Source organism: Echinops telfairi, unplaced genomic scaffold, assembly GCF_000313985.2.
Source record: "Echinops telfairi isolate 266 unplaced genomic scaffold, ASM31398v2 ScPeMD7_7468;HRSCAF=8506_0, whole genome shotgun sequence".
In the NCBI taxonomy this organism is placed as follows: domain Eukaryota; kingdom Metazoa; phylum Chordata; class Mammalia; order Afrosoricida; family Tenrecidae; genus Echinops; species Echinops telfairi.
In genome coordinates, this window is record NW_022111369.1 from 50889675 (window position 1) to 50904638 (window position 14964).

Here is a 14964-nt window from a genome sequence, read left to right on the forward strand (position 1 = left end):
CACTCCCCAGGAGAACGAATAATAGAAATGTGGGTAAAGGGAGACAATGACATTGTAAGATACAAAATAACAATAATAAGTAAATGATCAAGGATTCATGAGGGTGGGAGAGAGAAAGAGGAATTGATACCAAGGGCTCAAGTATATAGAAAATGTTTTAGAAATGTTGATTGATAGCAACATATGTACAAGTATGCTTAATACAACTGAATGATGGATTGTCACAGAATTTTTAAGAGCTCCCAATATAATGATTTTTTTAAAAAGGTTACTAATTTTAATTAGTCAAATCACAAGATAGGCCTCCTGGTGATCTACTTTCAAAAACTCAGTCAATGAAAATTTATGAAGTACAGCTCTACTCTGACATCCATGGGTTGTCATCAGTAATTCCTATTAAGACCCCATAGGTGACAGTTAAAATTGCTTGAGCGTTTGTAATGGAAGTAGCAGAACATGAAGGCCCCATTCTTTCTAGTATCTCTGGGTTGACTTGAATCACCAACTTACACCATCAAAGGATAGGATTGGTCAATTAAAAAACAAACCAAAATAAGCAAACACAAAACTATCAAGTCAATTCCAACTCGTCGGAATCCAACAGAAAGAATATTGACTGCCTCATAGGGTTAATGAAGCAAACCAAATAATAGAAACCATTTTAATTTAGCTCCTACCATTTGTGCTGACTTTTAATCCTTTAACAAGACAAATACACATCCAAATTAGTATTCTTCTAAGCTTTCTAATCTAGAAATTCTCTGGATAGTATACTTCTCTCTATGGATACCTATCAATTTGATGTGAATGTCAATTAAATATTAATCTCGGTAAATCAGTTTCATTCACGAAAGCATTATTTCAGTAATAAATATAAACATAGTCAAAAAGGTCCTAGAAATTAAACATCAAATGCAAAGACAAACAATGCAGTGGAGATGGTCATACTGACCAACCCGAGACACCCTTATGAAACATGGAACCCAGTATCTCAAATATTGTTTAATACTGTAAATTTTGTATAAATGTATAGTGCCACACAGTTTCATTTATTAGTTAATAGTGTATAATTCAGTAGTTGTTAAATAAGTTGTTTTTTAAGGAAAATGTGTGGTTTCATTCACTTGCCAATTTGACACGTGTCCATAGAGGTATGTAGATGAGAAATGTCTGTAAACTCAGCACTCACTACAGAAGTAGACTGTCATATCTTTGGGTTCGCAATTGAACACTTAACCAGTGCACTAGAGCTTCATCAGTTAACCCAAAGCCCTGGTCATCAAATTCTAACTCACAGTGACCCTAATGCATAGCACAGACAGACTAGACTGTATCTTCAGGTTTCAGAGAATGCATATTTTTACAAGGACAGTCTATCTTTCTCCTACAGAGCAGGTAGTAGATTTAAGCTGCCGACCTTGTGATCAGCAACTTAATGCTTCATCAACTTTACTATGAACGGTAAATGTCCTAGCATGATTTGATTTTGAATTCACCATTTTAAAAATAAGCTATGAAAAGACTTAAAAGGTTATTTTTAAAATAAGAACTACTGCTCCTACCAGCCTTCTAGAGAACTGTATACTCTTCATCTTAGAAGGAACATAAAAGGATGTTTACTTGTTTTACCACAATGTAAGTGATTGTTAGAAACTTCCAACTTTCATATCCTACTTTAACAACCAAACTACCTTTCTATGTCTATCAAATTTATATGCATACAGCTTAAGCTCCCAACATTGCTAGAAGATAATTTCTACTTTTTAAAACAAATTAAGGGGGGGATGCCATTTAGTAAATAAATACAATCACACTATTATGAGGAAGACCAAGATACGATGAGCTAGAGATTACTGCATTTCTTAACATCATTTTGTCATTTGCTAGCATCATTGTAAGAACCAGAGTCGATGTAAAACACAATTGGTTGGTAAACTACAAACAAGTGGAAATGAGCTAGTATCTGTTAATATAAAATATCTCTCCTATGAAAATTAACTGAGTCGGAACATATAAACAAACGAAGTAATAATCATTATAAATATGAATTAGTTATAATTAAAGATGCACATGCAGAAAGAACACATATCTAGAACATTAACCTAAGTATAGGCATTACCTAAACTTAAGCAATAAATTTGTGACTTAATCAATAAAAGGATTATAGCTCAACTAAATAATCCAAGGGGTATTATCACCATTGTCAATAAAAACAGGTTGTAAATTATTAGTTCACAATAAGAACTGTGTAATGGTCCACCACTGAACCAAACCCCCATTCACACTGCCTATATAACCTACAGTGTTAAGTAGTTTCTTCACATCTTTCATTTCTATGTACTTACTACTCGTTTATCTCTGTATCTTGCTTCATGTGGTACTGGGTGATGTCCTGAGTAAGGTGGGTGGGCTTGAGGAGGTGGAGCATGATGTTGATAATATGGATGGTGTGGAGGCTGTTCCATTCCTGGATAAGGAGGCTTAAAAGAGAAAGAACCACTTCCATAAGAATCTATCAAATATTCTTGTAAATATGTCTCCCCACCAAAAATATAAAACAGGCCCAAATAATTTAATCGAACCCAGCCAATCACTTTGATGACATTAAAGTTCTTCAAAATATCCTATTTGGTTGACAAAAGTATGTCTTTCAAGATAAACACTCTTGATTTCCAGTTTTAATGATTTAGCATGTTTGTCTACCCGTATCCTTTAAAATACTAACAGAAACAAAACAAAGCTAGGCATTGACACAAACATTTTACATGTCTCATAGAATTCTCAAAGAAAACCTAAGCGTTAAGACATCATTATTTCTAGTTTATTAAAGGAAAACGGAAGCACCAAATGGTAAAGTTAACAAGACCTTAATGCAAACAGAGGGTAAATCCAGAGTATAATAGCAGAAATCCTTACTCTAGAATCTATGATCACTATTATTCACAAGTCTATTCTTAAAACCTCGCCAACGGCCAACATCATAGTCAATGGAGAAAAGACAAAAACAATCCCACTGAAAAAGGGTACTAGACAAAGATGTCCCTTGTCCCCACTTCTATTCAATATCGTACTGGAGGTTCTAGCTAACAACATAAGACAGCAGAAGGGCATTAAAAGTATCCAAATGGGACAGGAGGAATTGAAACTATCGCTATTTGCAGATGACATGATCCTGTACAATGAAAACCCCAAAAGCTCCACAACGGGAGTACTTATAGCAATAGAGGAATATGGAAGAATGGCAGGATACAAGATCAACAAACAGAAGTCGACAGGTTTGCTATGTACATCGGACAGAGCCATGGAAGAGATCAAGAAGGCAGTACCCTTCACAATAGCCAAGGACAAACTGAAATACCTAGGAATGCAATTAACAAAAAAAGCTAAAGACCTATACAAGGAAAACTACAAGACCCTACTACAGGAAATCAAAACTGACCTCCAGAAATGGAAGAACATCCCATGCTCGTGGAATGGAAGACTCAACATAGTAAAGATGTCAATCTTACCCAAAGCACTCTATAAGTTTAATGCTATTCCGATTCAAATATCAACAACCTTCTTCAAAGAACTGGAAAAACTGATGACCAATTTAATGTGGCGAGGGAAGAAGCCCAGAATTAGCAGAGAACTCCTCAAGAAGGGCAAAGTTGGAGAACTAGCTTTACCTGATTTTAACACCTACTACACAGTAGTCAAAACAGCATGGTACTGGCATAATGACAGATGCTAGACCAGTGGAAAAGAACAGAAAGCCCAAAAGTAAAACCATCAGCATACAGACAACTGATCTTCGATAAGGGTTTCAAAAGCATCAAGTGAGTAGCAGATGCCCTCTTTAACAAGTGGTGCTGCAAAGAATGGATATCCACATGTAGAAAAATGAAACAAGATGTTTACCTCACCCCATGCACTACAACAAACTCAAGGTGGATCAGACCTAGAAGTAAAACCCAAAACCATCAGGACCATCAAGGAAGTTATCGGGACTAGCCTAAGATCACTGGCCCAGGGAATACATAGGCTCACCACAACAGGGAAGGGTACACACAGCTGAACTGGAAATCGACAAATGGGATTTAATAAGAATAAATCACCTGTGTACTTCCAAAGACTTCACCAAGAGGGTAACAAGGCAACCCAGTCAGTGAAAGGATTTTTAGTAATGACACATCAGACAAAGGGCTTATTACTAAAATCTAAAACACCCTCCTGGCCTGCAAAAAGAGGAAAACGTTAATACCCTAAGGAAGTGGGCAAAGGAACTGAAAAGAAATTTCACTAGGGAGGAGACCAGTATGGCCAATAAACACGAGAAAGTGTTCTTGTTCATTAGCTAAGAGAAATGCAAATTAAAACAACCATGAGATATCATCAAACACCCATGAGGTTATCCCAAATCAGAAAATCAGACAGCAACAAATGTTGGAGGGGATGTGGTGAAATAGGAACCCTCCTCCACTGCTGGAGGTCAGCCACTGAAGCAAGCGATCTGGCAATACTTAAAGAAAATGGAATTTGATCTACCTTATGACCCAGTCACCCCCTCTACTGGGCATATACCCAGAGGTGGTAAGAAATAAAACATGACCAGTCATCTGTGCTCCAATGTTTATTGCAGCACACTTCACAATCGCAAAGAATTGGAAACAACCTAAATTCCCATCGATAGATGAGTGGATTAGTAAACTGGCAAATAGACACAATGGGAGTACTATGCACCACTAAAAAGCACAGGCGATTACATGAAACACGTCATTTAATGGGAAGAGTTGGAAGGAATTATGTTAAGTGAGCTAAGCCAATCTCAAAAGGACAAGTACCATATATACTCAAGTATAATGTCAAGGCACCTAATTTTACCACAAAAACTGCATTAAAAATGTACTGAACAACTTAACTTACACATGAATATATGTGTTATGAGTCCCCTGAGGCAAATATCATCAGCACAGCAGGAATAGAAGACACTTATCTCACAATAAATGGGTGGAGGCATAGGCAGTCAGGTGGAGGTCAGACCAAACTCAGGGAGGTACATGTGAATCCAACATAAAGAAGGGGCAAAGGGGAAGGAGAATGGGAGTAGGGAGAAACTGAGATGATGACAAGGGGGGCACAGGGCACTAATCTACCCAGGGAGAGTGTATTGGCTGTCTCCACAGAATTGGAGAGTACATACAGAACCCACCATGGCGCACCAAATCAGGAGAGACGTAACACGTGGAGGAATGCATGAAAAGACTGGACTACAGGGTCAGCCTCAACCAGAACCAGCCTGACCCCCACCCTAGAAGTGTGTACTGCAGAGACCACCACTAGACCTGCAGGTGGGGGGAAAGGAACCGACTTACCATGCCCCCACGGGAGCAAACGAAGAAAGGAAAAAGAGAAAGGGCAGTCGACTTAGACTCCTTTTAGGGCCACCAAGCCCAGAATATGAGGTGCTGGGGCACATAGAGGGCTGTGGGACTACCAACAACTCAAGACATGTTGTCCCCTAACTGGAGCACATGGTGACTTGGGACAATAATGGGGACACACAGTGGGCGTGTGGGAACTTCCCCAGGATCAGGAAGGAAGGACTCTTGGGGGCCAGTGAACAGACCTGGACCTATGTAGGGTTTTTTTTCCCTTTCTTTTCCTTCTCATCTTTTTCTCTCTCATTTTCTTATTTCATCTGTATGTTTTGTTATTGTTCGGACTACGACATTGGTGGTTTGCCTACTTACATGGGTCAGACATGGTAGGGAAGCTAGGGGAGAAGGCAATGGGACCAATGGTCCCGAAAGGTAGAGGGGGAAGCAGGTGGAGAGAAGAGTGTGGTGAGTGGACGGCGTCATGGACAGGGGAACTAGGGAATTGAAACCAACATCTACGAGAGGGTAGAGATCCTGTGAGTATTAGAGCAATGCCAACCTAGTAGAGAGGGAGCACTAAGATTGTGGAAGAAGGGGAAAGTGATGGCGGGGCAGGAGGCAAAAGGAAACAGAGGCAAGCTCTAGGAAACAAAGCCATAGATAGGGATATTAATAGAGGCAGGCACTTATGTAAATATATTAACCTATAACAACAGAGCTAATGGCCTGTGTACATATAACAAATTGGCATTCTGTAATGCTCTCCCCCTCATGCCCCCTACATGATCACTGAAGACAATTGTAACAAAGAGTTGTAAGAGCCCCCAATAAAATGATCTAAAACAAACAAACAAACAAACAAACAAACAAACAAACCTCACTGCCCTCGATTTGATTCTGACTCTTAGTGGCCTTATAGGACAGAGGAAAACTTAAAACTGCTCCTGTGAGTTTCTAATGCTGTAAATCTTTAGGGGAGCAGAAAACCCTCATTTTCCTCCCTCATAACAGCTGGTGATTCTAAAATGCTAACCTTGTGGCTAGCAGCCCAACTCAACCTACTTTCCACTGCCAGGCCTCCTAACTCTATACTTGAGGAAGAAAAGAAAAAGGGGGGGAAAGCTAATATACTTTAAATGTTATACTACTACTCTCGGTGTTAGATAATAATTCATTTCTTTCATTGTACAGACTCTAAAGGAAAGAAATCTTAAAAATTGTTTGGAGTAACATGAAATTTACAACAACTGAAACAGTTAAGTTGGGGAAAGTGGCCCCATTAAAGAGCACATTAAAAAACAAACCATAAAAGCAACTTAAACCTCTGAGTTTTTATTCCTCAGAAACTAATACTTTAGCTATTCCAATATTTTAAAGAGCATCCATTTTCATAAAGGAAATAATTAACAAGAAAAAAACATAGCTGAATTAACCTTCCTTTAAACAAGAGTTAAATTTACTATGTATTACTGTGCACTCACTATATGCTAAGCTTAGCAAGTTTTGATGGCATAGTAGGTTACCCATTGGGCTTTTAACCAAAGGCTATGAAGAAGAACAGGCTCAGAAATCCAACAAGGCGGTTCTCCCGTCCTACAGGGTCGCTGTATGAATGGACTCAATAGCAGCAGTTAGTCTGTTCTTTTCCATGCTAACTCTTTTATGTATTATGTGTAATTGTCTTCTTGAGGACAATCCCAATGACACTGGTACTATTTCAAACAGGCATACAAAAATGCTCATTCCAAAGGAGGGGTAGGGGGAACACATTTCTATGATGACTATATAAATCGACTCTAAGGGAACGAACATCAGAATTTAAGGAGAATGGATACATGGGATGGTGCAAGCTTAAGGCAAAAAAAAAAAAAAGAACCAAATCAGTAATATTAATATATACTACAGTAAGAGTTCAGGGGGGTGGTAGGGTTGAGGGGGTGGGGGAACGGAGAATAAAGGGGAGCTGTTAACAAGGAGTTCAAGAAGAAAATAAAATGTATGAAAATGATGAGTGCAGCAATTATAAAACTATGCTTGATCTAATGGAACTATGGATTGTAATCATTTCTGTATGAGCTCCTAATAAAATGTTTTTTAAAATTGCTCATTTCTCTCACCATTGTAATAAGCACAGTGCCTTAGACAGAGCAAGTACTAAGTATTTGCTTTATGAGTAAGTAACATTGGTAAAGCGGGACACCATTGATAAAACTCATATCCTGGAGAAATAGCCACATGGCAGCCAAAAACTGTATACCCTAGCTTGTCGTGCATTCTTTCCAAAAATCAGGACTTTTTTAAAATGCCGCGGGACGCGGGAAAATTTGTTCAAAAGCGGGATGTCTGGTCACCTTAAATTTATGAGCCACAGAATAAAGGAATGCCCAGAAGTTTTAAAATAATGCAAATTAAGAAGCATGTATTATGATATTTGACCAGAGATTTGAGAAGACATGTGAACTAAAATAGTAGTTGAATCTATGGAATAAACTATTATAGTCACCTGCTAAGTCTGTATTATTAATATAACCAACAGCTACTTATTATATATATTTCATATATATTTGTAAGCCTCTTGATACTAATACTTGATCAATATTTATGCAAAGTATTAGGAACTACAAATGAAGTTAAATAACTTGCACAGTAAGAATACAAACCATTCCTTGCCACGGTGGTGGTGGTCCCATGTTATGGAATTCCCTCACATAGTCATTGTAGGACTGAAATGAAAGACAACAATGTCAATATCATATTCAGGACTACAAAATAAATTAGATCCTGGTTTTATCTACATTAAATCTATAAAGTATAATGCTTACCCCATTTAAAAACACATCTCGGCGAACTCCTGAAAATCGTCTGTTGGGAATAAGATTTGTGAAACTAAATTCAGGTAATTCACATACTAGTTCCAAGAATGTAGTTCAAAACTAAGCAACAGTTAACCCAACTTACCTGTCCACTTCCTGGTATCGTGGATCCTTTAAATACCCTGTTCAAACAGCAAGCATTTTAGTAAAACAAATACATAAAATTGTAGGATGGCATTATATTCAAACCTTCTTTACCACTCAATTCAATTCTTTCCACGAAATATGTGCTTTAAAGGATGGATGCTATATATTACTCCATTTGCAAATTTTCTTCTCAGGTTGCATGATTATCTAAGAAGTACTTAAATAAATAATGTCATTCCACAGAATTGTAAATTGTTAGAGAAGCTCTGTTGTGGATCTTCACCCATTAATCTACCTTAATAGAAAATGTCTTCATTCTGCACCACCGGGATGGGTAGGGTAGAGGAGCTACTTAAGGCACTGCAATAGGAGTTTCTTTATACAATGTTTATCTTCCACCGTATAGGCCTTCTAAGTAACCCAGTTTTAAAAATCCAAATTTGAAGAACACAAAACTGTAAAAATGAAATATGCATTTTTAATTAAAGAATCATGGAGAGATGCAAAAGTCGTTTCCTCCTTCCTTCTTTTAATCAAGAGCCAGTTAATTAAAATATAAAAACGGGTAAGTAGCCAGATTTCTGAGGAAAAACTAATTTTACTTGCAGGATAGTCTCTTAATTTGAGGAAGAATGAGATTTATCAAGTCACTTGTTGGATAATGCTGTTAACTCTCACCAATACCAATTTCCAAATTACTTAAGTTTTATAAAAGCACCACCATTGACTGTTTTAACTATATTTCTATCTTAAAGATAAACTAAATTCGCCCTTAAATTATAAACCAAATACTTCCTCATTCCTCCCAAAAAACATAAAGTTAATTTTTTTAGTTAAAAATATATAGCACAGCTTCAGTTTCCAACTAAAGATAAATACCACAAGAATTTCTAAGTACCACAGGGAATAAAAATCCTAATTGTACAATTAGCTTTCCCTAAATTCATTTATTGTATTAATACATCTGCAGGTTAAATTTCCATTTTTCAATAATCAGCTATCTCAGACAATTATGATACTGAATTATACTGACATCAGTAGCAATAGGGAAAAAATGAGATTTCCTAAAGTTTACCACATATACTCGAGTATAAGCCAGCCCTAATATCAGCCGAGGCACCTAATTTTACCACAAAAAATGAGCTCAAAAACTCAGCTTATACACGAGTAATATATGAAATGCATTCATATTCTACTCACTGTTAAAAGGAGGAAGACAGAAGTGTATGTCTTTTTAAAAAGAATTCTAAGTGAAATATCTGCAGGATTATAAAATATTAACCTGGTCTCTGGTGAAACTCAGGGGGATAGTCAATCCTTGGTTTCTTTCTGCTGTTATGAATATCATAATCTTCTGGTCGACGCCTACACAAATTAGACACATTAGAAATTAAACCAAAAACAACTGGGAGAACAAATAGCAAAGCAAGAGTTTTTGACAGAAACAAGTACAAGGAGTAGTAGCTCATTGTTTCCCATAAATGTCTTAATTTTTGGTAAGTAAATAGTCTTCAATTTCCTAAATTCTTATTCCTCAAAATTAATTACTACAAGCCAAACCTTAATATATTACTTAAAGAATACACTACTCTGTGATCTCATACTATGATGAGACAAGTAGGAAGGACAACACTGCTCAAACCATATAAATCACATTTTAGTATCCTAAACAAAATAACCTATAAACTAAATACCCAGTTTAACAAAAACACTTTTCCAAAATAATGTCTCCATTTAGGTGAAATAGAAAATGGGCTACTTCATTATACAATACTAAAACCTATGTATTTAAACTTACTAGTCATTTTTAAATAAATCCAAAAATTAATTCTTAAAGGTTGTCTCCTTTGCACAAAATTATACTTTTCACATCATACAGAATATTTGATATTTAGCAAAAAGCAAATTTACACGAAAGCTTTAAAAATCTTAATACTGTGGAGAAACTAATTTCTACAATTACATTTACGAATTAAGAAAGTTTTTCCCTAAAAACAGTGCCTTAAGGGATAATTGACGTTTTATAAATTGATAATAGGATCAGTCTTAACACAGTTCATAAAACTAATCCAAACTATTCTTTAGAAGGTTAAATTTTACTGTTATCTATATAGCTGTTTTAAGACACTATTAAATACACTTCACTTTACTGAGCATTTTAGTAAAGAGCTTAACAAAATTTTTAAAAGGTCAAGTTTTTTAGTAATAAATATCCTTTTACCATTAATATCAAATAAAAACTAAATTGACCTGACATCACTAGTTTATCAGCTACTTTTCTGAATACTGTTTTCATTTACACAAGTTTAACTTATTCAAACTACAAAGTTAAATAACCCCAAGCCCCACAACAGAATAAAAACAGTTGCATCTACAATCAGTAAGACTAAGAAAATTAAAAGCTGTTTTAAAAAACAAACATACCGCTTTCTTGTAGGTGGGGTAGTGCATTTACGACCGGTATAAACCATGATAGTAACAGTTCATACAGTAGTCCAACTACTGACTGTAAGCTGTAAGCCACATACATAAATGGAGGCCCTGGCAGGCTTGAGAGAAGGTGTGATGGTGTAATAAGTATAATTTGCAGTCCATTGCAAAACTGAGGTAAAAACTTCACTTGTATATACTGTATTTCACTGGAAACCTCTTAGCTTAAAAATTCAAGACATCTTGGTGCTCAGTCCTTTTAGGCCAGTAAGGGACTCTGCCAGGTTTCCTCCTACCTACTCCAGTGTCCTTTTTAAGCTCAAAGAAATGGGGACTCGTTGGATTATCTGTACCTACCACAGATGTTTCCACCAAAAGGAAACTTAACCAAGGTTTCATCCCATGAACCACACTTCCAACAGTCTTTAGAAGAATATTTTAGGTTTAGCTGTATGCAAATCTACACAGGGAAAGGTGTTGGGTAGAAGGGCTTAAATCAGTCCTTTGCAAAGATTTCTCCAATTCTGTAACAAGTTAAACCCCCTTTTCCTGGAAAATGCTGTTTAGTTCATAAGGTAGTGCTCAATAACCATGGCGATCCTCTAATAAAACTTTAAGTCCACAGGTACTGCCAGCATCTGGAAAAGTTGTAAACAGACACAGCAACAGCCCTTCTTTTTGGTTTGTTGCCGGGTCTCCCAGGGCCACTTGATCCCCTTTGGAAAGAACCTATCGTTTTCTGAAGCTCAGCAAGATGTGTGAATTCAGTGGGTACATGTTAGAGAATATTTGGCAATGGGGTTAACGCATCACGGTGGTAAATTTTGAGACAGTCCCAATATTGCTCCTCTTGAACAAAATAACTTAAAATATTTTATCCTCTATACGAGGCGTCATCTTCTGAAAAAATATTAGTGATCCTTTATAAAGTCCCATATCTGATAAGGCTTATCCAGAGAGACACACCTGAAAGAAAAGGCTTTTTACAAAGTATTAACAATTTTGCAAATAAAGGCTTCCTCCTCCTCCTCTTCCTTTCTAGCCTGGTTTCAGTATCAAATGCCTACCTTGTATTTCAATTGCATACATAGTATTGTCAGATTATAATCTCATCTAAACTATCATTATAGCAAATACTTTTTTCTGCATAAGGAAAGATCCCCATTTTCCTCTTGAAAAATGACAGAAACCAAGCTGGACCATGTGAAATCCTCAATGAAGCCACAAACTAGTCCATGCAGCTTGATTTGAGGATTTTCTCTTTCTTCTTTACCGCAGGACAAACTTTTGACGAATCACATTCCTCCATCATGTTATTCTGATACATGTGCCTATTATCAGTCCAAAGAACGTTTCTAACCTTCCCACATCCCGGACTGGTTCTCGACGGGATGGACGTCCTCTTGATCGGGGCTGAGAATGCATTCTTCTCTTGTGACGCATTTTATGAATGACCTGATACAAGTCAATACTTTCATCGGGGGGAAACAGAAGACAAAGCTGGGTTCCACATTCAAGTTCAATTTCCTGGAATATGAAAGTCACAATTTATAAATTGACAAAAGGAGAATCTTTCAATAATATAAAACAAAACACAGACTGACTTCGATCCTTCTTTCTAAAGAGTGAGGATGAAGTGGGATTCATTTATAAATCTTAAAGACTTAAAATCTTTCTAAAGTGCTTCAAATATTTACACAAAGTGTAAAAGTTGAAAGAATCTCCAAAGCAAACCCTAAACCTATTCCTAAGTCTAACCCCCTAAACCTAGTCTAACCCTAACCCTAACACTAACCCTAACCCTAAAACAATTTTTTTTAAAAAAGGAATCTCCAAAGCAGCTGCTTAAAACTGTGGCTATCCTTCCACAAACAATTTCTTTGTACAAATACCACACTGCCAGGACAAAGCCACCCATCTTAACACTGTAGAACACATATACTTCCACGAAAATACTTTTACGTAACTTCAATTTTGCAAATATCAGGATTCTAATTCATGAAGAACAGAAATAAAAAGATTACCTAACACTTATACCCAATCATCTAATTGTTACTGTGTCATTAACCATTATAAACTGCTAAATAAACTTAAATGCATTACCTATAAAAACAGACTATCTTAGGTGAGCTTTTAGAAGCTAACTTTTAATTTCAAATAAGGGAAATAAAAACAGTATTATTTCTAGCTCAGAACCATCTGTGCAAATTACAAAGGGAAAAGATTTGAATTTATTTTGAATACTGGTTCCCATAAATATTTCCCTTTTCAGGAAAAGAATCACGCAGCAGCGGCCTGGCAACTAAAACTTTTGTACCATAGTCCATTATTCAGGATAAAGTGTAAGTATCTGCTTCTGCAGCTCTCTCCTGGATCATTCCAGGTTCCTCCAGGGGTTGACCACCCACTTTGGTAAACACTGCAAATCAATGCAACATTTCCAACTCAAAATTTCAGGCTTGAAATCCTGAGTATAAATACCTAAGTCTTTTCACAAAGCTTCCATCTATTCAAAAAGCCTCAAGAAAGATGTTAAATGGCATTACTAAAATGTACACTTAGCATACAGTCACCCCAGTCTGAACAAAAACTTTTACCTCTCAATGTCTAATATGTACCAACCAGGTCAAATTAAATGTGTGTTTTAAAGAAGCAATTAAAATGACAAACCTGTCCATCACGTCCGATCTTTACTGGTTTATGTTCATTCCAAGGATTGGTGAGATGTGCCGATTTAGTGAAGGGTAATTCACGCCTAAATACAAAGGAATATCCTTTTTTTGTTGTTTTGCAGGATCTTTTAAGTACCTTATATTACACTTCAATAGTGAATATATCAATGTTAACTAGAATTGGAGTGAAACTAAATTGCAGAAAATCACTTAAAAGTAGTAGAGCTTATTCCCTCCCTACAAAAAGAGCTCCTTCAGTAACGTATTAGCACACTATGCACAATAGTCTACAAAATGAACAACCACGTATGACAGTGCTAAGAGCCCAGGCTTTGGAAACGAGAGCTAAGGGTTTTTTGTTTGTTTGTTCTTTAATCATTTTATTGGGGGCTCATCTCTTACCACAATCCATACATACATCCATTGTGTCCAGCAGTTAAGTTTCAAATCCTACTTTATCTGTCCATTAATTTTGAACTTGTTTATCTTTTCATAAAAAATCTTACCGCCCATTTCCTAGTTGTTTTTAGTTTGTAAATGGATTGATTTATACAAAATGTTAACCATAAGCCTTGCTTCAGTATATTAAAAAAATATGGTTACTATTTTTAGAACAAAAAGCTAAACTTCATTTGTTAATAACAATTTCATTGTTAATAACAAATGAAAACATAATGCTTCTTGACTGATGGTAAGTTGCTTTCTCAAATTCAAGAGTCCGCTCACAATAGAGCATTACTTCCCATAATCCATAAAATGATTTTTTATTTGGATAATACTAATGTTTACTTGTAAAACCACATTAAGTATACCCTCAACGTACTACTTACTGCCCTGCTTTAATAAAGGGTAATATTTTTATAATCTAAACACCATTACTTAAAAATATAAAAAGGTAATGGAGCAAAAATGGTCTCACCCAACCTGAGATAATCTGTATTTCTGTATCAATTTGGCATAATGAACACAAAGTATTATTTGTTAGTTGCCAATAAATAATCAGATTATTGGCAGCATTCACAATGAATTTATCTACAGGTTATGCAAGGCTAACGTCCATAGTTTAATTCTATGAAATTGGACATAATATATAATTTTGGCATTGTTCTAACACTGTACTAAAACTTTATGAGAATCTTAAGGGACAAGGGTCAACTGGCATTAACAGTTCACAAAGATAATGATCGATGTCCTAACTGGTAATAAATGGGGTCTTCAAAGATTGTGATCAGCATGTAAGACAAAACTGCTAGGCTCTCCCGACCCAGAGAAAATGATGAAATCAAAGGGCATACTTAAACAGACCAGGACCAAGAGACCAGAAGAATTATAGACCGTGCTGGTGTGCAGCTACCACTAGTGGCACAGTGGTTTTGTCTTGAATCGCTAACCTGAAGGTTTTCAGCAGTTCAAAACCACCAGTAAGTCTTCCAGAGAGAGTAAGACTTTCCATTTCTGTGTATAGTTTCAGTCTCATAAGGACTCTACTACTACCTTGTTGCATAGGGTCGCTATGAATTCAGAACTGACTCAGTGGTAGTT

At 36.3% G+C, this 14964-nt stretch overlaps 1 protein-coding gene across 5 annotated transcripts in view; it reads right to left on the reverse strand.

Annotated features, from left to right (window-relative positions):
• The window catches only part of YTHDC1 (YTH domain containing 1), a 75610-nt gene that overhangs the window by 37899 nt on the left and 22747 nt on the right, over positions 1 to 14964 (reverse strand). For 3 of the 5 annotated variants that reach the window (XM_045284359.1, XM_045284360.1, XM_030888511.2), the window contains 7 exons: positions 13421 to 13505; positions 12111 to 12277; positions 9603 to 9685; positions 8319 to 8355; positions 8183 to 8246; positions 8021 to 8083; positions 2346 to 2480 (listed from right to left, as the gene is read on the reverse strand). In XM_045284359.1, coding sequence (XP_045140294.1) covers positions 2346 to 2480; positions 8021 to 8083; positions 8183 to 8246; positions 8319 to 8355; positions 9603 to 9685; positions 12111 to 12277; positions 13421 to 13505 — 634 coding nt within the window. The remainder of the gene's footprint in view (positions 1 to 2345; positions 2481 to 8020; positions 8084 to 8182; positions 8247 to 8318; positions 8356 to 9602; positions 9686 to 12110; positions 12278 to 13420; positions 13506 to 14964) is intronic. The other 2 variants (XM_004703171.4, XM_004703170.4) reach the window with 1 other exon arrangement.